This window comes from Bubalus bubalis, chromosome 9, assembly GCF_019923935.1.
Source record: "Bubalus bubalis isolate 160015118507 breed Murrah chromosome 9, NDDB_SH_1, whole genome shotgun sequence".
Classification (NCBI taxonomy): domain Eukaryota; kingdom Metazoa; phylum Chordata; class Mammalia; order Artiodactyla; family Bovidae; genus Bubalus; species Bubalus bubalis.
In genome coordinates this window covers 419,857-445,432 of record NC_059165.1, presented here as the reverse complement: position 1 = coordinate 445,432, position 25,576 = coordinate 419,857, and the positions used below count along the sequence as shown (strand labels likewise).

Sequence of the window (25,576 nt, the reverse complement as noted above, 5' to 3'; positions counted from 1 at the left end):
CATCCACTTAACCCCTGCTTTCTGAGGGGCATTAAGTGAGAATAATTGGAATAGAATTTTGTTTTGCATTTCCCACTGAGGTAAAACTATCCATTTGTTCTATTCTTTGAGGATTCCATCACTTTGGAGATTGAACATCTAGACATTGTCTGCACTGGTTTAGAATATAATCAGAAGTGAGTTAATGTTACCTGTATGCATGGGACTCTGTGCTTAAAAATCTGACCCCTTACAATGAGGATTTTTTTTTAACATTTTCTCAAAAAGCTATAATTTACCTGGAACTTTTCATTTTGTAGGATTAGCAGGTGACAATATGGTAGTTAGGTCTGGGATTAAACCTTTACACTTAGGCTTTATGAGCAACTGTGGCCATGTAAAACATGCTGTGTATGTGGAAACCACTTCTTCGATTTGATGCTTTTACATCATGGAAGGCCAGTCTGCCCACACACAACAGCTGTGGAAACCATGTTGCACAGTGAATTTGCCAAAATAATTATAGTATCAAGTAAAATAAATTTGCTCAAGCAGTAGATTCCTCTTTAACAGATAGATTCTGAACGTGTCAGGTAGTTTCGTCCCTCACACACACTTCAGTGAGCAGGTATTAAGACAAAGAGATGGTGAGTTCTAAAATTCCTGAGTTAGGCTTAGTCATCAGTGTACATTGAGATGGTGGTTCTTCTCTGGGTTGTTTGTATTAAATGAATTAAATAATTTGACAGTCTCTGGTATATAATAAGTGTTTAGCAAATGTCCTTTTCCCCAATTTGTTTGATCCCCCAAGCAGCTGTGTTTATGAGTTTCCAAGGAATGGTTGAACAGAAGTCAGACAGATTATTAATCACATTTTTTCCCCATAAGTGAGAATTTAAACATCAGTCATTGTCCTGAGCCCACTTTAGTTTGTTTGTGGTGCTGCTAATTTTAGTCTTGTCCTACTATTTCGCGTTCATTAGTTCAGGTTTATAATTGTTAATCACTCTGAACAGATTGAGAAAGCTTTCGCTGTGGAAGGCCCTTTACCCGTGGCCTCCATGTGGCATCTGAGCTGCCCAGAGTGTCTCCGTGAGTCACACCATAGTCGTCTTCTGGGTGTGTGCTCTGTCGGACTGCTGTGCCTTTAGTTTCAGTAGTGGTGTTCCTGAGCTTTTGGTGGTTAAGTGTGCAGACTTCTTGGTGACAGGTATGTCTCTGTCACTTTCTACCTTGAGCAAGTATGACTGGGCCTCATTTTTCTAACGGGTATAGTAAGGATGGATCTGCCTCATGGGGCTGTGAGGATTTAATGAATAGTCAAAAGTGCTCAGAATACTTCCTAGCATGGAACACTGAAAAAAGTGTTAACTCCTGTTATTTTATTTATTGAAATAATGTAATTACCAAAGATTCTGAACTTCAGTCATTTTGCCGTGCCTTCTCATGGATAATGTAATGGCTTCAGTGAATAAAGTAGTTTTTGAAACAGCTCTTACTAAAACCAGCATACTCCTCTTAAGGTGCACAGAGTACTCGCACTCTCAGCCAGCCTAGGGAGCTTCGTCTGCAATGTGCCCGTGTGTTAGGCCTTTCTGTTTGCTCCTTAAATTCGCCTTGTTTCGCTTTCCGCTGCCACTAACCTAGTTCAGATCTTCCCTGCTTGTTAGATGACTGCTGCCATAATCTCACTGTTCTTCCTGTTCAAATATATTCTACATTCTGCTGCCAGATTTTCTTATGAAAGTAGAAATTATACTGCTATCTGCTCAAAAGCCTGTAGTGGCTTTCCATTGATTAAAAGATAAACTCAGATGTTTGGTATTCAAGACCAAACTGCATTCCTCACTGGACATGGTTCCCCTTGCCTTGCCTTCCACATTCCTTCTCCCAGAAGGTGCTTTCTTGACCATCAGCATCTGTTGAAGTCCTGCCCATCTGTAAGGTTCATGTTCATCGCACACATTGCTCTCTGAGGAGCCTGCTGTGCGTCATCTTCTGGGGTGCCATCACTCCCTTTTCCTCCCCAGCTTTTCATAGCCCCTGCTTGCAGCTGTCCGAAGTGTCCATGTGGACTAGTACCGTGAACTGCTTTATGGTGATGCTGCATAGACTGAATTTCCTGCTTGCTGTGTAGCACACAGTTACCTGTTTGAAAAACAGAATTGCTCGAACTTTTTTCCCCACTGCCATTCTCCCATGGCCATTTTATTCCTTTCTTCTGTTGCCTACCCCTTTTGTTATTTTCACTGGCAGAACAAATACAGGAGAGTGCTGATAATTTATTTTAAATGTGTGATCTTTAGAATTGTTTCTGAAGCTACCAAAATGGCATTCCAGAAAAACAGCATTGTCTCCTGTATTCTCCCTGTTATTGAAACTCTCTCTCAAATTAATTGATCTGTTTAGTGTTCTGGGTCTTTCTCATTGAGGAGATTATTTTCCCATTGTAGCTTAGTTGACAAAGCTCTTTGTTAGTGATGACTTTTTGGTGTTGGTGATTTAAAAGTAAAAAGCAAACATCTTCTTCATCTCTTACCCTTTGTTCTTTTAGCAAAATGATATTTTGTGAATTGTGTCCTTTTTAGTAGAGTTGAAGGACTGTAACGTCTTGGTTCTTTCTGTAGTCTTATAGACAGCTTCTTGTTGGACTCGGCTCCTCTTAATGTCACTATGTCCCCAACTGGAGACTTTCTGGCCACCTCCCATGTCGACCACCTTGGAGTTTATCTGTGGTAAGTTCTCTCATACAGTTCTTTCTGGGGTAAGAAGAAAAAGGAAGATGATATTGTCAGACAGTCATAGTTGCCAACGTTGCCCTTCAGTTTTTTGGGGTTTTTTAACTTATAAAATGGAAGTGTCACATAGTTCACCTTAAGTCTACAGTTGAGTCAACTTCTGCTTGATAATTTAGGTAGCGCACCCCACTCCAGTACTCTTGGCTGGAAAATCCCATGGACGGAGGAGCCTGGTAGGCTGTCCATGGGGTCGCTAAGAGTCGGACACGACTGAGCGACTTCACTTTCACTTCTCACTTTTATGCATTGGAGAAGGAAATGGCAGCCCGGTCCAGTGTTCTTCCCTGGAGAATCCCAGGGACGCTGGAGCCTGATGGGCTGCTGTCTGTGGGGTTGCACAGAGTCGGACACGACTGAAGCAACTTAGCAGCAGCAGCAGCTCAAGTGTATATTCTAAGCTACACATGTTTGATTTTTATCTGTTAGCCACAGATTTTTATCTGTGACTTTTATTTGCAGAAAGGATAGTAATATAGGGTTTCCCTGTAGCTCAGTTGGTAAAGAATCTGCCCGCAGTGCAGGAGACCCTGGTTTGATTCCTGGGTCGGGAAGATCCCCTGGAGAAGGGAAAGGCTACCTACTCCAGTATTCTGGCCTGGAGAATTCCATGGACTGTATAGTTCATGGGGTCGCAAAGAGTTGAACATGTTTGATTTTTATTTGTTACCCTATTTGACTTCTGTTTGCAGAAAGGATAAGTGAGTTTAAAATTTAACTCTTATTATTGAGGAAGAGAAAAAAATGAATTCCTTTTCTACTTACAAGATTTTCTAATTGACTTTTTAGGATGTGAAAATAAATTTAATATATAATAGAAATAGACTCTGGTCACCTTAATAAGCAGCATGGAGTATCTCCTGGAATCTTTGAGGCTTGAACAGTCAAGATAAGAGAAGAATGGTGTTGTGGTACCTCAGCAACAGAGTATATAGTACAGCTGTTAATGTAACTCAGAACCTGGTATTTCCAGTTTTTATTTTCCATTCCAGATTCATTATGTACAGGAAACAATATGATTAGCCCCCTTTGGGACAGATATTCACATCTTGATTAGTCAGATGTGGGTCAGATTAGTCAGTCAGACCCAAAGTCATGACGCAGGGTCAAGTAGCACTTAAAGGGCCATTCTAGAGACAGGGGAACCCATGACTGTTCAGCACCCCCAAGGATCGGATCTGTGTAATCACCGTCTGACTTAGTGCTCTGAGTCCATCTTTCCTTCAGTTGTAATTTCCTTAGATGAAGGTTGCCATTTGTCAAAGCAGTGTAAATAAATGGATGTTATGTTACCTTATAAAAATATTATCCACTACTAATCTCTCAAGTACTTTTTTGTGCTACATTAAAAATAAAGTCTCTGTTCATAATACATAGACAGCTTTCTTGTGATGACATCTGTGATATGAGTCAAAGCATTTTGAAATTAATACTATTTTTGAGTCTTTTTTTTTTTTTTTTTTACAAGTGATTGGAATTTGTAGCCAAATTCAAGATCGTGGAGATTGTTACCAGTAATCGAAGCTTCTCTGAAAATATTTTTAATAAATTTTGTGATATTGCTTATGTTTTTTATGTCTCAGGTCCAATATTTCCCTGTATTCAGTTGTTTCATTACGGCCACTTCCCACAGATTATGTTCCTTCAGTAGTGATGCTTCCTGGTACTTGTCAAACCCAAGGTAATCAAAAACTAGTAAAGTAATTTTTGAAGCGTAATATAATAAACCTTACCTGCAGGATATTGCCACTGAAGGCAGTTTAATGCATTCAATCACAATATTTTTTTATCTTAATGAAGTATTTTAAATGACTTCATGAATCTTTGTATAAACAAAGACATAATTGATGGAGTATTCATGTGAAACAGTGGAGAAATGTTTTGAGTCTGGTGATGGAAATTGTACTTAATATGAGAAAATAAGAAAATGAATAGAGTTTACAAGTTATATTGAGTGAACATGTTATGAAATACTAATGGATTTGAAGTTAATTAAGTTGCTTTTATATGATAAAAATTACATTCAGCATTAATTTGTTATACTGAAAATTTTTTGTTTTAAGATGTAGAATTATCAGAAGAAACTGTAGAACCAAGTGAGGAAATGATAGAGTATGACTCCCCAGAACAGTTGAATGAGCAGTTGGTAACTCTGTCACTCCTTCCTGAATCCCGGTGGAAAAACCTTCTTAATCTTGATGTTATTAAGGTAATGCTATAGTACACTTAATATTGGCCCCTGAAGACATATTCCGAAATATTTTCTTTAATAAAGATAGCTTCCCTTTCTTGGAGGTCTTTAGGTGGAGTAGTTAATGCCTAAGATAGTAAAGCAAATACCATTTAGCTGAATGCTATTTAATCTAGTATTATTACAAACCTTTCTCCATGTATATGTATCTACTTTGAGAGCACTCAAGGACCTTCAAATACAGCAGTAGTATAGCCTGCAACTACAGAGCTATTAGAAATTGGGTGTTTTAAGCCTAGCCTAATCTCACTTAACTTATGAAATGGGGGGGGGGAGGGGAAGTCATCATAATGTGTGATGTTTCTGTTTCTAGACATCTGGGAACTAGAATACTTTCACTGGTCTTTTTAAAAGTAAACTTCAGTCACTCTTTATCATACCACACCCTGCTCTGTCTGCTACAGGAGGGTTTGCTTTTGGGCTCAAGCACATAAATTAATATGAACCAGGTGGTAGGTAGCATCCTGAGATAAGAGCAGTGGCAAGTAACTTGGCCCTTTGTCCTGGAGGAGTTTACAGTTTTCATGATAAATGGACAGTTATGGTGCGAATTAACGTGTCTCAAAGCATGTTTCATGACCCCTATTTGTGAGTATCAAAAGCAACTGAAACATACAGACTAGAAAATTTCAGAGATTATCTTCTGAGAATTAGAGTGTTTTGTTTTATGAAACTCAACTTGGTTAGATACATACATACAGTCAGGCATCCTTGGTAGCTCAGCTGGTAATGAAGCTCCCTGCAGTCTGGTTCGATTCCTGGGTTGGGAAGATCCCCTGGATGAGAGATAGGCTACCACTTGAGTAATTATGGTCTTCCCTGGTGGTTCAGATGGTAAAGAATCCGCCTGCAATGTGGGAGACCTGGGTTCAGTCCCTAGGTTGGGAAGATCCCCTGGGGGAGGGCATGGCAACCCACTTGGGTATTCTTGCCTGGAGAATCTCATGGACAGAGGAGCCTGGCAGGCTACAGTCCATACGGTCGCAGAGTTGGACACGACTGAGTAACTAAGCACAGCACTGAGCATACATACAGTCACTAGAGTTTATGTGTGTACTAAGTCACATTATGGGCTGGCATAAAAAAAGTGTAAGGAACACTGACATAACTATGACATGCTATCCTAACTATTTTTGTAGCTAGTAAATTGGCACCAGAAAAGACATACATGTCTCGGGTAAGAAAAGAGAGAAGTTTTCACTTGTTCATTTGACTCAAAATTTGAAAGTGTTCCTTTTTATTGCTCACCTTTTGAAAGATTGGGCTTCAGTATAAAGGTATGTTGTTTAGGTACATAGTTATATTGTCTAATCTATCAACTGTAAAGGAAGTAGTTTATGGAATGGCTTTGGAATGGCTTTAAAAGCAATACATTAAAAAGAACAAGTAGGTGAGTGTGAGGGGACCAATTAGAATAATGCCCAATTAATTGAGCTACATTTGGTGGGCACTCTTCTTGCTAAGATACAGTTTGTTCTGCATAAAAATATAGAGAAATGTGAATGAATGCTCTTTATAACGCCTCTAATATTTTAATTTCCTTCTGAATGAAAGAAATTAGAATTTTTATTTTTGTCCTGTGGTTAACTTTTATACTCACCGTTTCCTTTATGAAATTAGGTAATTTCCAGCGCCCTATGGAACTTCTCCAAAGCCTTTTGTTTTTATTTACAACTCAGTGACTGCCTTCTAACTCAAGAACAGTGAGTTAGGAAGGGTAACTGACTCTTACTACATTACTACAGTTTCCCCATCACAAAGAAGGCTGTGCTTACATTGCTGCGGGCTGTATTTTGTTCGACTTTGTTTTATGCTGTGGGTCCAAGAGGCCACAAATATCCCTGACTTTCTTTCAAAAAGCAAATCTCCCCTCGGTTCCTAAAGAATGGAAGAGGAGTAGTGTAAGGTAAAATTGTGAGACTTCTTAAGGTAAGGTAAGTCACTTCAGTCGTGTCCGACTCTCTGCGACCCCATAGACGGCAGCCCACCAGGCTCCCCTGTCCCTGGGATTCTCCAGGCAAGAACACTGGAGTGGGTTGCCATTTCCTTCTCCAATGCGTGAGACTTCTTAAGAGTCCATCAAATTCTCTTGAGATAGTGATAGGTAACAATGTAGTCACCAAAATTGAATTCTGTCAGTGGGAATTCCAGTGGAATTTTTGTGACAGAATTTGGCTGACACTTGAAATAGTTTATGAAGGAACGATAGTATTCTCTTGCTTTTTAAAAACACAAAGTACTAAGGAAAAATAAAAATTCCAATAAAGTAGAAGAATTAGGGGAATGCTTCACACCTACACACAAAATTTACTAAATTACTTTTAATGGCAGAGACTGTCTCTGGCTCCAGATTTCTTTTGAAGAAGAGAAATTTGAAAAACTGTTGAGCATTTATGTAAATTTTGCTTTCTAGCCCATCTTGTATTTCAGTGTAAAAGAAGTTCAAAATTGCTTGTTACTTCTTCACCTAAATATTCACGTTTCAGGAAAATGAGCTGTTTTTGCCTCAGAGCTTCTCCTGAACCCTGTCATTTTCCTTTTGCCTTATCAGCAAGAGTACTAGAGGTTCGCACTGGGAAGCCCAATTTAAGGATATCTATGGTATATTGGTTGTTTGGGATTTCATTTCAGTATCCTAATCTGAATTTAATTCTTTCCATTTTTTTTACTTTCGGGGCTTTTTAAAAATTAAGTGGGAATTAAATGTTAGAAACTGTTGGCAAGATAATTACTAGTCTTTTTTTCCTTTTCTCATTTTTCTTAATTAGAAAAAGAATAAACCAAAGGAACCACCCAAAGTACCCAAATCAGCACCATTTTTTATTCCAACTATTCCTGGTCTTGTACCCAGATACGCTGCACCTGAACGGAACAATGACCCTCAGCAGGTGAGAGCCCGGTTAGAGGAGCATCTGGGTACATGGGGCGTGCGTTGTATGCTGTACGTTTGTAGTTTTAACCAGGACCTGGTTTTACAGATACAGAGTAAATTAATGCGAGCTTTTAATTATAAACTACAAATTTTTTGTTATATTTGTGGTTTTTGAATAACGTGTATTTGTTTTTGTTTAAGTCTAAAGTGGTAAATCTTGGAATTTTGGCTCAAAAATCAGATTTCTGCTTGAAACTTGAGGAAGGACTGGTAAATAATAAATGTAAGTTAAATTATAAAATATTTTACCAAGTATTTCAGCTTACTATGTTACTTTATATGAAGAGAATTGAGTGAAATATTAGCAGATTTCTCAGTAGTTGAAAGTAAAAGCCAAAAGGATTGAAATCTTGGTTTTAATCTGAAGTAATTTTTGCTTTGTTTACAGTAGATGAGTGATGCTACACTCAGATGTTAAGATGATAATCTTTTGAGAACCTCTGTTTCTTTCTGTATGGAAAATTGGAATTTTTTTCTTTTTTGCTCTTCTTTTTATTTACAAGTGTGATTTGCAGTGTAGTTTGCAATAGACTTTTGTTTTAGGTAATTTTGGACATTACCAAATTATTATACAAAAAGACTTTTTTAAAAAATTGAGTGTCGTAAATTTTGAAAGCTACAATCTGTAGCTAATAATGATCATGAGAGCTGTAAGCAATTAACAGAATTACAGTCATTCTCCCGTTTGACTTACCCTCTTGTCTTCTGACTCAGTTGCTTTGTGTTTTCATGCCAGTATCACTCGAGTGCACATTGGCAAAAGTCAAAGAATGGTACTTGTACTGATAGCTGAAGAGGAGCAGGATTATAAAAGGAGTAACTTGTTACATTTGTGGGGGAACAAAGAAGAGAGGCACTATGATTTAATATCTACTGAAAAACAAACTGTATTAGACTCTTGTCAATGGTATTGTTCTTTTGCAAAAACCTAAAAGCATAGGCATTGCCATTGTAATATCAAATGCCTTATATAAGTGTATAGACTATGTTTTGGAGAAGGCAATGGCACCCCACTCCAGTACCCTTGCCTGGAAAATCCCATGGATGGAGGAGTCCATGGGGTCGCTAAGAGTCAGACACGACTGAGCGACTTCACTTTCACTTTTCACTTTCATGCATTGGAGAAGGAAATGGCAACCCACTCCAGTGTTCTTGCCTGGAGAATCCCAGGGATGGGGAAGCCTGGTGGGCTGCCGTCTGTTTGGTCGCACAGAGTTGGACATGACTGAAGTGACTTAGCAGCAGCAGACTGTTTTCATGGGATGTATATGAAACAAGAGTGCTTACTTCTAGGGAAAATAGATTTGTGGTGAATAAGGTGGAGTCTTTCCCCACATATATTTCTGTAGTATTAATGTTTGTTAATGATCAAGTGATACTTTTATAATTTTTATAAACAATACAAAAATAAATTCCCTCACCTCATCTTATTCTCACTAGCAAATACTATTAATAACTTGGTGTATACTTCTGTAGCCTTCTTATATTGGGTTTGTTCTGACTGATTTATAAGCATGTTAAAATGTCTGGTACTAAGTGTTAATTAGATTTTTAACAACCTTAATAGAAAGAAATTGCTAAAAATGCAAATTTAAATATGTGTTGGGTTTGAAATGAAAACTAGTTTCTTAAACGAAATGATTGTTAGTAATAACTGGATTCTTCTTAAAACAATGTAGATGAGGCTGCTGTTAACCTTCTGAAAGAATTAGGCCCGTCAGGAATTGAAACGGAGCTTCGCAGTTTGTCTCCTGATTGTGGTGGTTCAGTAGTCGTTATGAAGAGCTTCTTGAGGATGATTGGGGTAATGTTGGACAGAAAGCGGGATTTTGAGTTGGCCCACGCATACCTTGCCCTGTTTCTGAAGGTAAGTCTAAGATGTGAGACAGCACTTCACAGCTTGCCCTCCTCCACAGTAGCGTTGTCTGATAGAAATGTCTGCAGAGATGGAAACATCCTGTATCCACACTTCACTGCGTGTGGTTACTGAGCACCTGAATCGTGGCTGATGTGACTGAGAACCTGAGTTTTTCATTTTATAGAAATTTAATTAATTTCAACAGCTTTCTGTGCCTAGTGACTACCATACTGGATAGCTGGATGGGGCCGCAGCTTGTAAATGTTCTTTGTTGACTTCTGTTTTTTAGCTCAGCACAATTTTGACTCAACCCCCTGACTTCTGTGTCATCCATTTGATCAGTATATTAATGCTAATATATTAGCGTTTTTATTTAGTTACATTTTGGCAGGTTTTTTTTTTTAATGATCATGAAAAAAGTAAGGTTTACTTCTGTCCTGGTTGAAGGAGTTTGAAACGATTTGACAATAACAGAGTTGCTTTTATGACGAATATAATGGAGAACTCATTTTTATCTCACTGCTATAACATATTGAAGGAGGTAGATGATGCTGATTTTCAGTAATAGCAGATAGATTATCTCATAAATATCTAAAAAAGTTTTCACTTGAATTAATTATTTGAAATTATTTAAAAAGTAAATTTATAGATGGTAGTGTGTAGGATAAAAAATTAGAAATGCTGCAAATTGTTCCTGTATTTTTTCCAAAATTTACCACGGTTGTAAATTTAGAACTAGGACTTTGTTTCTTGATGTGTATCAGGACTCTCCTTAAATAGAGGAGAGTCATTACTTCAGTTTTACTGAGAGAGTGACAGAACCATGAAGACTCATAATAGAGGAGAGGGAGATGTGAGATTGTAATAAACCAGCCTTTGAGAAAAAAAATCAAGAGTCGTGTCTTCGGAGGTTCCTTGTAAAACAGTTAAATCCAGCATAAACAAAATTTTACTTTTCTTACATGTTCAGCTACCATTTTTCTTTTCAGTTGCACCTGAAGACGCTCCCCTCAGAGCCAGCGCTCCTGGAAGAGGTGACAAAGCTGTCGCCACACTTGGAAGAAAGCTGGAGCCATTTACAGTCACTCTTTAATCAAAGCCTGTGTGTTCTAAATTATATTAAAAGTGCTTTGTTATAAAAATAAAGTTAGTAGCTAAATCAAAGACTTCTATATTAAAGAGGTTGAATTTAACTCATACCCTTGTTTTCCAAATTTCAGTGTGAAAGGAAAATAAATGCCGGCACTACTGACTAGTCAGTCACTGTGACTCCACTTTAAATGCTGAGTACTTCCTTGAAATAAAATTATACCCATCTTTTGTTTTAAAGATGTAAGAGTCTTCTCAAATGATACATTTTCTGAGTTTCTTCATCAGTTACTTGGATATGACTTCTTTTGAATTGTCATCACCAAGCTTGTGTTTTTTGAATGTTTGTAACATACTGAGGTATGCTGGGTCTCTCATGTAAAGTATTACCAAGTTAAACTGAAGTTAAAAGTGATATATAGTTTAAAAAGTGCCTTCATGTTATGAGGTAAAAAGACATGTGTCTTTCCTTGGTGGCCTTTGATGAAAACATAGTTATAACACTGGCCTAGTCCTCTCTCCTTTGTACCCTCTCTCCATTGTACTACACTGTACATTGTAGAATGTCCTCTCTCCATTGTACATTCTAAAGGAACTTATTTTTTTTTAATACGAGAGGTGCTTTCACAAGGCAACTTGCTATAGGAGGCAGTTGAACCAGATACCTGGAATGGGTGAAGGAAATTCCAAATTCCATTGAAGATAGCCTTCAAAGGTCTTTCTTCCCCACGGATGACCTTTTTATTTGGAAAGAAACTGCTGAGTACATTTTTGTATCATAACCATTATGAAACCAGGCACTCTGGCACTTTTCCCTTTTTTCATCATTGTTGTTTCTGGGGTTCAAGACTTCAGCAATAAGTGAATTAATAAAGTTCAAACTTTTTATAGTCAAAAGTAGTGTCATTCATAAAATTCAGCTGGTTGTATCTGAATGCCAGTACCATTCTAATTAGGATATAGTTTTACAGAATAATCTCCAAAGGAATAGTCTTCACGAGAAGCTGATCAATGATAACTTTAATTATCAAAGTTTTTTGTTTAATGGTGACGTGTTTTTGTTAAAGGTAGAATTATTAATAGTAAACTGCTAAAGAAAGAAGCCAGTATTGTTTTGTACTTCGTTCTTTTAGAAATGTATATAAACTTAATAAAGCCATTGACTTAAATGTTAGTAATGACTTAAGTTCTAACTTTAAAAACTGTTATTTCCCCTTGCCCCAAATACTATATTCTAAAGATATGGCAAAATTTCAGTGTACAGTTATGTACAATGTGAAGATTGTACAGCTCTCCTGCATTGCAGGCGGATTCTTTATTGTCTGAGCTACCAGGGAAGCCCAAGAAAACTGGAGTGGGTAGCCTATCCCTCCTCCAGGGGATCTTCCTGACCCAGGGATTGAACTGGGATCTCCTGCATTGCAGGCAAACTCTTTACCAGCTGAGCTACCAGGGAAGCCCTAATTATCACAAGTTCTAACTTTAAAAACTGTTTCCCCTTGCCCCAAATACTATATTCTAAAGATATGGCAAATTTCAGTATACAGTGATGTACAATGTGAAGATAATAAGAGTTCTAAACTGAAATTGTATTACTATAACAAATCTTGAACTTTCTTTTTCAAATGAAAATACAGGAGTTCAGTATATTGTTTTTATTAGAGATAGCTTTAGATAGTAGTAAAGCATCATTTTGGCAGGTAACCTTCCAGAATTTTTCCTGTATGTTCACCATCAAAGGAAAATTTTTTGTGTATATTTTTTCTTAAAATGTTAACAGTTTGTGATGCTGCTTTTTCTTTACCTTTTAAATTGCAAATGTACTATGTGACTGCATTTAAAACATCAGTCTACTTTTGATTAACAGTCCCAATACCTTCCCTAGAAGTAACAATTGTTAACTTTCCATTTAGTCACTTCCATGTTTTCTGTGAATGTATATATATGTAATCGCTACAAGAAATGTATAGCTTCAGTTTTTACATAGATATATGTATATCATTCTGCAACTTTTCTCCGTGGTCTCTTTGAATATAATCTCACCTGTTGATTTTTGTATAGTGTTCCACAACCTACTTAGCCTATAATGGACACTAGGGTAGTTTACTGCTTTTTTTTCTATTTTCAAACAGTGCTAAAAGAGTATCATCCTGTATGATTGTATGGGCATAAGGATTTATTGTATGCTTAAGCTTTGACTTGCTGAGCCAGAGTTCGGCAGTTTTAAAGAGATACTTCATTGATTAAATTTTTTAAATTTATAGGTGAAAAATTGTCATTTTTATTGTTTATGTTTAGGAAAAACCTTTACTAGTAGGTAAAGGTAAAGATGGACATCTTTTCATATATTGATGGACATCTTTTCATATATTTGCTTTAGACATGTGAATTGCCTTTTGCCAGCACTGCTCATTTTTCTGTGAATGATTTGTCTTTTTATCTCATGAATTAGTTAGGAGTTTTTCATGTAGTTTGGATATAGATAGTAGTCTTTTACATCTGTTTCAGTGTTTTTTCCCAGTTGGTCGCTTGTCTTTAGTTTTACTTTTGGTATTTTTAAACAGATGTTTTATATTTATATATAGTTAAATTGATAAATATTTTTAGGACTTTTATTTCAAAATATAGATAGAGCGTGTTCTGTATTTTTTTCTAAGTTAATTATGTATGCATCTAGATCTCCATTTTATTCAAAAGTCCAAAAACTATTTGTTGAAATCCATTCTTCCTGATTTGGGGTGGTGTTTTATTATGTGTTAAATTCTCTAATTAAGGCATTTAATTTTCCTAATAAATAATGCATTGTTTACAGTTTTCTGGTATGTTTTCAGAAATGGTGGGAGTGATGCATTCCTAATGTTTTTCAGAAATTTCTTGGCTGTTAGTGAGCATTTTTGAGGTTTTGATTTTAGTCGCAGTACATTCATAGTACTGATTTGAAGAGAATTGCAGTTGACTCTTAAGCAGGAGGTTAGGGGTGCCACCTTTCATGCAGTCAAATCTGAGTATAATTTATAGTTGGCTCTCCATACTTGTGGTTCCTCCATATCCATGGTTCTGCATCTGTACTATATGATCTGAATTCAACTAACTGTAGACGATACATACCTGAAAAAAAAAAGTATAAATGGACCACACAGTTCAAACCTGTGTTGTGTTATTCAAGGGTCAACCCTGCAATAGTATTTCTCTACTATTTCTCTACTGTTTCAGGGTTGGCCCTTAAAAAACACAGGTTTGAACTGTGTGGTCCACTTATTTCTTGGGCTTCTGTTGTGGCTCAACTGGTAAAGAATCCACCTGCAATGCAGGAGATCTGGGTTAGATCCCTGGGTTCGGAAGATCCCCTGGAGAAGGGAAAGGCTACCTACTCCAGTATTCCGACCTGGAGAATTACATGGACTGTATAGTCCATGGGGTCACAAAGAGTCAGACACGACTGAGCAACTTTCACTTTTCACTTGAAAACAATGTGTTTTCATTAAACCAGGAGTGGTATTCTCTTAATTTAATAAGATTTCTTTATATAATTATACATTTTTTGACAGATTAAATTCTGGGGATTTTATTTTCATTGCTATAGTGAAATATGTCTTTTTCAAATAAAGTTTATAATTGATTATTGCCATCATGGTAAAAGCAATTTGCTTTTTATACAGTGATCTTTTATGACACTGCAGAACTCTTAAAAGTTTGTCAGTATAGATTTAGGAAATCCAAGAGAATCCCATCTTCTGCAATTGATGAGCCTTTGTTTTTTTATCCAGTATTCATATTTCAGGGCTTGCCAGGTGGTAAAGTGATGACGAATTTGCTTGCCAATGCAGGAGATGCAAGAAACATGGGTTCCATCCCTGGGTCAGGAAGATCCCCTGGTGTAGCAAATGGTAACCTGCTCCAGTATTCTTGCCTGGATAATTCCACAGGTAGAGGAGCCTGGTGGGCTACAGTCCATGGGATCACAAAGAGTGCAACATGACTGAGCACACACAAACATTGATATTTCACTGTTGAGGTCCTTTAACGGACCGGAACCTGGTGGTCTGGAGTTGACCTATAAGAAAGTAAAGGGAGAGAAAGAGGCTGATATTCCTTGGTTTATGCAGAAAGCCAATGAAGCCCCTGCATGGGGCTTGCTCTGTTCACGAAGGCCTCAGGCACCCTCTTGATGGGGTAAAGGTGCAGAGTGCCTTCTCAAGAGGGTCTTAGAAGCCTGGGCAGGAAAGTGAACTCAGAGAGCCTCTGCACTCCAGGGAAGCAGCCTGAAAAAGAGAGGGAGAGAGAGAAAAAGAAAGACACGGGGACCAGAGCTCTGATGGAGCAAAGTTGTTTTAATCAACATGGTGTGGGCATATATACTGTCTGACAAGGTAGCTCTCAGCAAAGATAAAGATTAAAATTCCAGACTTAACAAAACATAGGTGATCCATATTAGAGTTGTAAACAACGACTTTTACCTTATGGTTCACAAGAAGGAAGAGGGTACTTACCACTGTATAAAAAAACTAATGAAGGAAATGCCTGGATTCCTCAGCCCCCTGGAGAGGCTTGCCTCTCCTCTTAATTCCTGAGTATTCAGGAATTAATAAGGAACAGAATTCCTGACAGATCCAAAAGAGCACACAGGAAGCCTCCTGTTAAATGCTTCCTGACATTTCACATAGTTGTTTTTAGTTAGAATTGCGTTAGCAATCCAGCACAGAATGTTGGCTACTAGCAGTGCTTAGAGATTTTTATGTTTGTGTAGTTACTGACAAGTGGAAATGCTTTTAGTGTTCCACCATTAAGGATAATGTATGCTCTGAATTTGTGGTAGATAGCCTTGGTTAAGTTCTGCTACTTAAAAATATTTAGACTAGAGGTAAATATTATATGATTATACAGTAGAAATGACAGATAGATTCAAGGGATTAGATTACTGTAGAGAGTGCCTGAAGACCTATGGACGGAGGTTCGTGACATTGTACCCAAGGCAGTGATCAAGACCATCCCCAAACAAAAGAAATGCAAAAAGGCAAAATGGTTGTCTGAGGAGGCCGTAAAAATAGCTGAGAAAAGAAGAGAAGCTGAACGCAAAGGAGAAAAGGAAAGATACACCCACAAGGAGAGATAAGAAAGCCTTCTTCAGTGATCACTACAAAGAAATAGAGGAAAATAATAGAATGGGAAAGACTAGATATCTCTCTAAGAAAATTAGAGATACAAAGGGAACATTTCATGCAAAGATCGGCTCAATAAAGGACAGAAATGGTAGGGACCTAACAGAAGCAGGAGATACTAAGAAGAGGTGACAAGAATACACAGAACTGTACAAAAAAGATCAAGACCCAGATAATCATGATGGTGTGCTCACTCACCCAGAGCCAGACATCCTGGAATGTGAAGTCAAGTGGGCCTGAGGAAGCATCACTACAAACAAAGCTAGTGGAGGTGATGGAATTCCAGTTGAGCAATTCAAATCGTAAAAGATGATGCTGTGAAAGTGCTGCACTCAATATGCCAGCAAATTGGGAAAACTCAGCAGTGGCCACAGGACTGGAAAAGGTCAGTTTTCATTCCAATCCCAAAGAAAGGCAATGCCAAAGAATACTCAAACTACTGCACAATTGCTCTCATGTCACACGCTAGCAAAGTAATGCTCAAAATTGTCCAAGCCAAGCTTCAACAGTACGTGAACTGAGAACTTTCAGATGTTCAACTAGATTTAGAAACGGCAGAGGAACCAGAGATCAAAAAGCCAACATCAGTTGGATCATAGAAAAATGAAGAGAAACATCTACTTCTCCTTTTTTGACTTATGTTCCAAAGCCTTTGTGTGGACCACAACAATGTGGAAAATTCTTCAAGAGATGGAAATACCAGACGATCTTACATGCCTCCTGAGAAATCTGTAGTCAGGTCAAGAAGCAACTGTTAGATTTGGACATGGAACAGTGGACTGGTTCCTAATTGGGAAAGGAGTACATCAAGGCTGTACATTGTCATCCTGCATATTTAACTTATATGCAGAGTACATCTTGAGAAATGCTGGGCTGGAGGAAGCACAAGCTGGAAGCAAGGTTGCCAGGAGAAATATCAGTAACCTCAGATAAGCAAATAACACCACCCTTATGGCAGAAAGTGAAGAGGAACTAAAGACCTTCTTGAGGGTGAAAGAAAAGAGTGAAAAGGCTTGCTTAAAACTCAACATACAAAAAACTAAGATCATCGCATCTGGTCCCATCACTTCATGACAAATTGATGGGGAAACAGTGGAAACAGCGACAGACTTTATTTTCTTGAGCTCCAAAATCACTGCAGATGGTGACTGCAGCCATGAAATTAAAAGACGCTTGCTCCTTGGAAGAAAAGTTATGCCAACCTAGACAGCATATTAAAAAGCACATACATTATTTTGCTGACAAAGGTCTGTGTAGTCAAAGCTATGGTTTATTCAGTATTCTTGTGTGGATGTGAGAGTAGGACCATAAAGAAAGCTTCCGTTCAGTTCAGTTCAGTTCAGTTGCTCAGTCGTGTCCGACTCTTTGTGACCCCATGAATCGCAGCACGCCAGGCCTTCCTGTCCATCACCAACTCCCGGAGTTCACCCAGACTCACGTCCATCGAGTCAGTAATGCCATCCAGCCATCTCATCCTCTGTCGTCCCCTTCTCCTCCTGCCCCCAATCCCTCCCAGCATCAGAGTCTTTTCCAATGAGTCAACTCTTCACATGAGGTGGCCAAAGTACTGGAGTTTCAGCTTTAGCATCAGTCCTTCCAAAGAAATCCCAGGGCTGATCTCCTTCAGAATGGACTGGTTGGATCTCCTTGCAGTCCAAGGGACTCTCAAGAGTCTTCTCCAACACCACAGTTCAAAAGCATCAATTCTTCGGAACTCAGCCTTCTTCACAGTCCAACTCGCACATCCATACATGACCACAGGAAAAACCATAGCCTTGACCCGACGAACCTTTGTTGGCAAAGTAATGTCTCTGCTTTTGAATATGCTATCTAGGTTGGTCATAACTTTGCTTCCAAGGAGTAAGCGTCTTTTAATTTAATGGCTGCAGTCACCATCTGCAGTGATTTTGAAGCCCCCCAAAATAAAGTCTGACACTGTTTCCACTGTTTCCCCACCTATTTCCCATGAAGTGATGGGACCAGATGCCATGATCTTCGTTTTCTGAATGTTGAGCTTTAAGCCAACTTTTTCACTCTCCTCTTTCACCTTCATCAAGAGGCTTTTTAGTTCCTCTTCACTTTCTGCCAGAAGGGTGGTGTCATCTGCATATCTGAGGTTATTGATATTTCTCCCAGCAATCTTGATTCCAGCTTGTGTTTCTTCCAGTCCAGCATTTCTCATGATGTACTCTGCATATAAGTTAAATAAGCAGGGTGACAATATACAGCCTTGATGTACTCCTTTTCCTATTTGGAACCAGTCTGTTGTTCCATGTCCAGTTCTAACTCTTGCTTCCTGACCTGCATATAGATTTCTCAAAAGGCAGATCAGGTGGTCTGGTATTCCCATCTCTTTTAGAATTTTCCACAGTTTATTGTGATCCACACAGTCAAAGGCTTGGGCATAGTCAATAAAGCAGAAATAGATGTTTTTCTGGAACTCTCTTGCTTTTTCCATGATCCAGCAGATGTTGGCAATTTGATCTCTGGTTCCTCTGCCTTTTCTAAAACCAGCTTGAACATCAAGAAGTTCACTGTTCACATATTGCTGAAGCCTGGCTTGGAGAATTTTGAGCATTACTTTACTAGAATGTGAGATGAGTGCAATTGTGCAGTAGTTTGAGCATTTTTTGGCATTGCCTTTCTTTGAGATTGGAATGAATACTGACCTTTTCCAGTCCTGTGGCCACTGCTGAGTTTTCCAAATTTGCTGGCATATTGAGTGCAGCACTTTCACAGCATCATCTTTCAGGATTTGAAAGAGCTCAACTGGAATTCCATCACCTCCACTAGCTTTGTTCGTAGTGATGCTTTCTAAGGCCCATTTGACTTAGTGCTAAAAAAAATTGATGCTTTTGAACTGTGGTGTTGGAGAAGACACTTGAGAATCCCTTGGACTGCAAGGACATCAAACCAGTCAATTGTAACAGAAATTAGTCCTGAATTTTCATTGGGAGGACTGAAGCTGAAGCTGAAACTCCAATATTTTGGCTACCTGATGTGAAGAAGTGACTCATTGGAAAAGACCCTGATGCTGGGAAAGATTTAAGGCAGGAGGAGAAGGGGACAACAGAGGATGAGATTGTTGGAGGGTATCACTGACTCAATGGACATGAGTTTGAGCAAATTTTGGGAGGTGTTGACGGAGAGGGAAGCCTGGTGGTGCAGTCCATGGGGTCGAAAAGAGTTGGAGATGACTGAGAGACTGAACCGAACTGATAGAATTTTATCAAGTGTTGGTTTTCAGCATATATTAGAAAATCAATATCTTGGTGTAATTGGTGAATTTTATTCAAAGATTTCTAACACTGAGTCACTTTGACTTCTGTAGTATCACTTTTTGTGAGGTGAAACTGGCATACTTTTGTCTTATGAAATTCATTTATTGATACATTTTTTGAACTTATCTATTTAAGGGGATAAAAGCTTGCATAAAGTCTTCATTACATGGTGATTTTTAACTACTTAATTTTTTCTATTGTTACTGAAGTAATTGGAAATTCTGTCTCTTCTCAGTCCAATGTTGGTAAACTCTGTTTTCCTTACAAATTGACTTTGTAAATCTAAATTTTGAAATTTGTTAAATTATATTAGGATTATGCCTTTTTTTAATTGCTAGGTTATAAGTGACCAAAACCTAACCCAAATATATGAGTATCTACAATGTCCAGGAATAAAAATTGGCTTTATCTACTGCTAGATCCATGGATTCCACAAGAATTAGTCCTTTTCTCCATCTCCATTCTGTTCTCACTTTTAGTTATCTGTTCAGTCACAATCTCTCCTCATTCTCTGGGTCGTCAGATATTTATTGAGAACTTACTATGTGCCAGCATCTTGTGTTGGGAGTCTAAGTGATCAAAACTTGAAACAATACAGGTGTCAGCCTCTCTGAATTTATGTATTTCCCACATGAACTGAACGATAGTGAGGGTCGCTGTTTGGTGATGTATTTGGGCAGAAGGAGAGGCGTGTGACAGCTCAGTTTTCCAGGCCTGCGGGTGACATTTGGAGAGCTGAGTTTTCCACTGGCTTCACTAGGGCAACTAGGGAGAGCTGAGAGTCTACTGTTCAAAGGCTGGCTGCCAAGCCACTGTGACAAAGTGAGCCATGACCCCACAGCAGCGTGTGGCTGCACCATCCTAGCCCACAGCTCAGTTGGAAGGTGCTAAATGGAATGGTGGTGGTGGGTGAAGGAAGGAGGAGAGAAGGATCTGGCAACAGAGAAGGCTTTCTGTTATCCATATGCACTCTTGGAAAAAAGGGAGTGGATTGAACCACTAAGAAAGAAATAGACTTGGTAGAAAATCTGAACATGTAATTCCACTGAACATGTATTCAAAAGAGCCTAATGCAAAAGAGACCGAGATACTTTTTATTTGGTAAATTTGTTTCCCCCATGCCCCAAATCAGTGGCATGAGAGTTTGGGATGATTTTAGTCCGTTATATAAAAAATTCTGTAGGGATTTTTTTTCAGTGTCTGTACTGTAGGCTGAATTTCCAATTCCAATTATGCTAATTTCCAATTCCAGCTGAATTCTACTAGACATCTCTAAAGAAGTACACAGAATATTCAGTATTTAGTTTTCATCTACACCAAAGACATGCAGATAGCTGATTTAATGTTCAAGGGAAAAAATAATGGTATAAATCCTAGACAATTGTTAGCAATATTATCTATTTGCAATTGCAGCCAGGAATGTATATTTCAAATCAAAAGGTTTTGTTACCGTTTTTATTTTTTCCACTGTCTCTAACTAACCAGTCTTTACAACTTACTTATTTTGGCTCTTTTTCCCTGTCTGAACTTTACAAGTCTGGCCTCTATCCCGTAACTCGGGGCCTTGTTTCCTCATTTGTGACCACACCCTGCTCGCTATAGAGGAAATATGCAAGCGCAGTGGCCGAATTAGTGGCAGGTGTGAGCATTTTCCAGCCTGAATTCAGTTCACCGTCTGAATTGAGTCTCTAAGCAGTATAATTCACGAAAAGGTGACAGCCTCCCATCCAGCAGTGTTTCATTCCTTTCTCCAGTTACTGACTTAAATAATTCTGCTTCATCGAATGCTACTTACTTAGTGCCTACGCTCTGAGGTGCTGTTTTATGCTCTTGAAATACTATAGAAAACAAAACATACATGGACTCTTGTGGAGCTGTTTTAAAACTCATCCTTTCATACTCTGTTAGTGGCCATTTTCTTTTGCTCTTGTTTAGTGCAAACACACGAGACGGTTTCTACACCCCAGACTTCGCAAGACCAGTAGCTACGGATTTGTTTTGAATGCGCATGTGCATGCGTGCCCGCTGCCTATGCGCCTGCGTGCGTGCCTGCGTGCGTGCCTGCGTCCGCTTCGTACGTGCCTGCGACAGGAGGTCGCTGCTGCTGCTGCCAAGTCACTTCAGTCGTGTCCGACTCTGTGCGACCCCATAGACGGCAGCCCACCAGATTCCCCCGTCCCTGGGATTCTCCAGGCAAGAACACTGGAGTGGGTTGCCATTTCCTTCTCCAACGCATGAAAGTGAAAAGTGAACGTGAAGTCGCTCAGTCGTGTCCGACCCTTGGCATGGACTGCAGCCCACCAGGCTCCCCCGTCCATGGGGCGTGCCAGGCAAGAGTACTGGAGTGGGGCGCCATTGCCTTCTCCAGGAGGTCTCTAGTACCTTCTAAACATGTGCCGTACCGCATGAGAGGAAGTACGACACGAGGAAGCGCATGCTTGTTGTTTGGCAGCCATTCTTTTCTGAGAGAATTTGGTTATAACTTAGAAAAGCAAGACAACGTGAGAGAAAAATAACTTTAAAAAAAGCAACACTTGTTTTCCTCAGAAGGCACCACCTGTAGGTTCTCTGAAGGGAGGCAACGGGTTGGTGCTAGAGGACGACCTTTGGGGGAGTAGAAGAGAGGGTCAGCCCGACCGCGCCTGCGTGACGGGGCTCCTGGAGCCGAAGGCCGGGCTCCAGCGGTTGTGGTGCCCGCGCCCGCTCCTGGCACAGTGAACACGTTCCGGCCCCACGGGAAGGCGGACGCGGGGAAGGAGGTGAGGCGACGGTCGCTGCGACAGCCGGGGCTGTAACCAGCGGGGAGACAGGCACACGTGGGCACGTGTGCTTCCCTTAGTCCGCCCCTGTACCCTCTCCTCAGTGGCTCTTAAAGAATCCTGTGTGGGGTTCGACAGAGTGTTGGGGATACCAACGCAAACGAGACAAGGTGCCCAACCCCAAAACTCCGACGAGATGAGCCACGCAGGAGGAGCGCCTCTGCGTCTATGGAGCCAGGAGAGACTGCGTTGAGAGGACAGCTGTCAGGAGAGCTCTAAAGACAGGTGGGTGGCCAGGGGGGTGGTGGGCAGAGAGAGGCAAGAATTCAGGAACCCGGGGCAGAGAAAAAGGCAGGGGAGAGTCAGGGGTGACTAAATGCATGCTCTGTGTTACTCCAGGGAGTGTGGAGACCCCTGGTCCTTGGGTGTAAAGGAAGCAAAGTTTTTTGTGATGTTTTATGTATTTAACTTAAAATTAGACAAAATTGGATAAAAAATTAACTTGATTCTGCATATTGCTTTGTTTGCATTTCAGTATTCTTTATATTTAGGGTTGTTTTTTTTATTCTTTTTTACTTTGCATTTAGTTTTTCAAATAAAATATATATATATACACACACATATTTGCACACATACATGTAGATAGGTAGCTTGTCACCCATCCGTCCAAACGTGCATATATCCTATTACATGCATATATCCTATGTGACTGGCCAGAATTGCATTTCATTCTGGAAGCGACCCTTATAGCTACAACTGTGCTTTCTGCCCAAGCATTGGACCTTCCTCCAAACCTCCAAACTTGACTGATGACACTCGCTTGAGGAATGAAAGTCTCTAGCCTTGGCTCTTTGAGAGGAAGTGATACTCTCCAGGTCCCGTCTTCTCCTACACTTGGCTAACAAGAGCTGAGGTGTAGCAGACCCGTGGAAATGGCCGTGACTCACTTGGCGCTGGGCTGAGCCTGGAGCTCTTTCAGGAAGTGGTGGGAAGGGCAACTAAGATCCTCACACAAAGATCCTCACCTAAATAAGTGGTGTAGTGTGTGCCTCGAATTTCCCAGGAAGCTTGAGGAATATTGGCACGAAGAGTTTCACTCTCTTTCAGTGATAAGGAGAAACAACTCACTTGATTCCTCATGAACTAAATGGCAAAAAAGACACAGTATCATATTAGCTTATCTCTTTGCCCTTTACCAGAGCCCACAAGGAAATTACCATTACCTTTCCTGCTGGGAAATGACAATCTCTCAACAAATATACCATACCTAGTCATTGGAAAAGACCCTGATGCTGGGAAAAATTGACAGCAAGGGGAGAAGGGGGAGACAGAGGATGAGATCGTTGGATGGCATCGCTGACTGGACTTCAGTTTGAGCAAACTGAGGGAGATAGTGAAGGACAGGGAAGCCCAGTGTGCTGCAGTTCATGGGATTGCAAAGAGTTGGACATGACTTAGCAACTGAACAACAAACTAATTTTAAACTAATTGAAACTAATTAGTTTCAATAACTAATTTGAAACTAATTTTATCTTTAAAAAATACTGAGCCTTAAAAAGATTATTCTTTTTTGAAACAAAAGGGTTTTTTTCTTACAGTTCTTATGTAACAAGACCACTGAACAAATAACATTGCCCAGAGACACTTAGGGTAAATTTAGATCTTATGGGAAAGTGACTCGCGTTGTTTTCCCTTATCTTTAGAGTGTTACACCTGGTTGGTTTCCTCCTCTTCTTCTCACGTGCAAGTCCTCTTCTCATGGCTCTGCCTCTGTTTGTGCTGTTGCCTTCAGCTGAACTTCCAAATTTGGTATAAAGTCTATTTCAGTGTTGTGCACACAACAGGTGTACAGTAAATACCTAATTCCATGCTTTTCATAGAGTGATAGAGTTGCCTGGAGATTCCTGAAATCTTTTCAGAGGATCAGCAAAATAGTATGAAAAACTATTTTCATAATAAGAAAATTAATTGACTCTTTTTGATCTCAGCATTTCAAATACAGGAAATATTAATAGATATTATCTGCATAACCAAATCCTAGGGTGGGGCTTAATAATTTTTCATAGTGAAGAAGTCCTGAAACCAAAAATGCTGAAAATTACTGCCCTAATTAATTGGCTAAAGAAATACATAATGTCACCAAGAGGTGCTAGCATATCCTATGCAATAAGCTATGCTCATATCTGAAAATGCCTTAAAACCTGATTTTCCAAGATACGGAATATAAGTCAGTACTACTCTTAGATTTTTGGAGAGGGCCAGTGGGGCCAGGGCGGCACTCACATTTTGAGGGCCTGTTCAGTGTCAGATTTAGTTGGAATCAGTGGTCTGTTGAGTTCAGTGAGGACTAGATGGCAGACTTTAGGCTAAGATGAAGAAGTGATAAATCAAGAATGCTTAAACTGTTAAATGAAATGTATCAGTCCAGGTGTTTAGAATCAGTTTCAGCTATTTTCAATAGAAAAATCTTTACAAATCTTATGTGGCCTTTGTGGTTAAGAAGATGTCCAAATCACCCCAAGTCACTTGCATGGCCAGCCCTGGGTGTTGGGTGTCTCTGGCACCACTGAAGACTGCGGATCTTGGCCACCACTCTTACTGAAATGGCTTCTGTACAGTACCTCCTCCACAGCAGTGACTTACAATTCATATTGTAGGCACATACTGTGTGGGCACATCCGGTTGGAACAGTCTAAAGCTCATGCCTGTACCCAAGTCACAAGAGAGGCCAAGAGAGTGAGGTTTTGGATTCTGTGTTGGGAATGCAGAGACTTTTAAGTGGGAAATCTTCCAAACATAGAGTTTTCAGGCAATGATTGGAGTGAAAAGTAGGAGTGATATTCCTATAGTTCTTCCCTTGGCTGTCCAACACACACCCTTATTCCTAGCAACAATAACAAAATACTGTCTTTCATGCAGATAAAAACACACTCATCCTTTCCCCTAAATAGAGAAATAATTATCTATCAGTTAAAAATTACTTTAGGAGTAACAACAGAAAATCCCAACTAACCATGATTTGAAACAAATGGGACTTACTTTTCTCATACATCAAAATGTCTAGAGATAGGAAATTTTCCCACATTGGTTCAATTATTCAGTGATGCTATAAAGGATATAATTTTTTTTCCCCAGTATCAAGCTCTCAACATTTAATAGAATAAATATACAGAAAAATAGAAGGATATCTGAGGGCTTCCCTGGTGGCTCAGGCAGTAAAGAATTCGCCTGCAATGTGGGAGACCTGGGTTCGATCCCTGGGTTGGGAAGATACCCTGGAGGAGGGCATGGCAACCCCCTCCAGTATTCTTGCCTGGAGAATCCTCATAGACAGAGAAGCCTGGCAGCTACAGTCCATGAGGTTGCACAGTCAGACACAACTGAGCAACTAAGCACAGCACACAGTAGAAGTGAAAGGCACTTTGAACCATTTCAACATAATTAAGATTTATACAATTTTCACAGAACAGTAG

General features: G+C 39.5%; 1 protein-coding gene and 1 long non-coding RNA gene across 2 annotated transcripts in view; both read left to right on the top strand.

Moving 5' to 3' along the window:
• WDR36 (WD repeat domain 36) overlaps positions 1-13,715 on the top strand; it is a 43,533-nt gene extending 29,818 nt beyond the window's left edge. Inside the window, exons 17-23 of the mRNA XM_006055090.4 lie at positions 2,607-2,714; positions 4,358-4,455; positions 4,838-4,983; positions 7,794-7,913; positions 8,099-8,180; positions 9,637-9,824; positions 10,805-13,715. Of these exons, the coding sequence (XP_006055152.3) occupies positions 2,607-2,714; positions 4,358-4,455; positions 4,838-4,983; positions 7,794-7,913; positions 8,099-8,180; positions 9,637-9,824; positions 10,805-10,954 (892 nt within the window). The 3' untranslated portion in view covers positions 10,955-13,715. The remainder of the gene's footprint in view (positions 1-2,606; positions 2,715-4,357; positions 4,456-4,837; positions 4,984-7,793; positions 7,914-8,098; positions 8,181-9,636; positions 9,825-10,804) is intronic.
• Positions 13,716-21,594: 7,879 nt separating this feature from the next.
• The window catches only part of LOC123334956, a 30,848-nt gene continuing 26,866 nt past the window's right edge, over positions 21,595-25,576 (top strand). The window contains exon 1 of the long non-coding RNA XR_006641360.1: positions 21,595-22,388. This is a non-coding gene — a long non-coding RNA (uncharacterized LOC123334956). The remainder of the gene's footprint in view (positions 22,389-25,576) is intronic.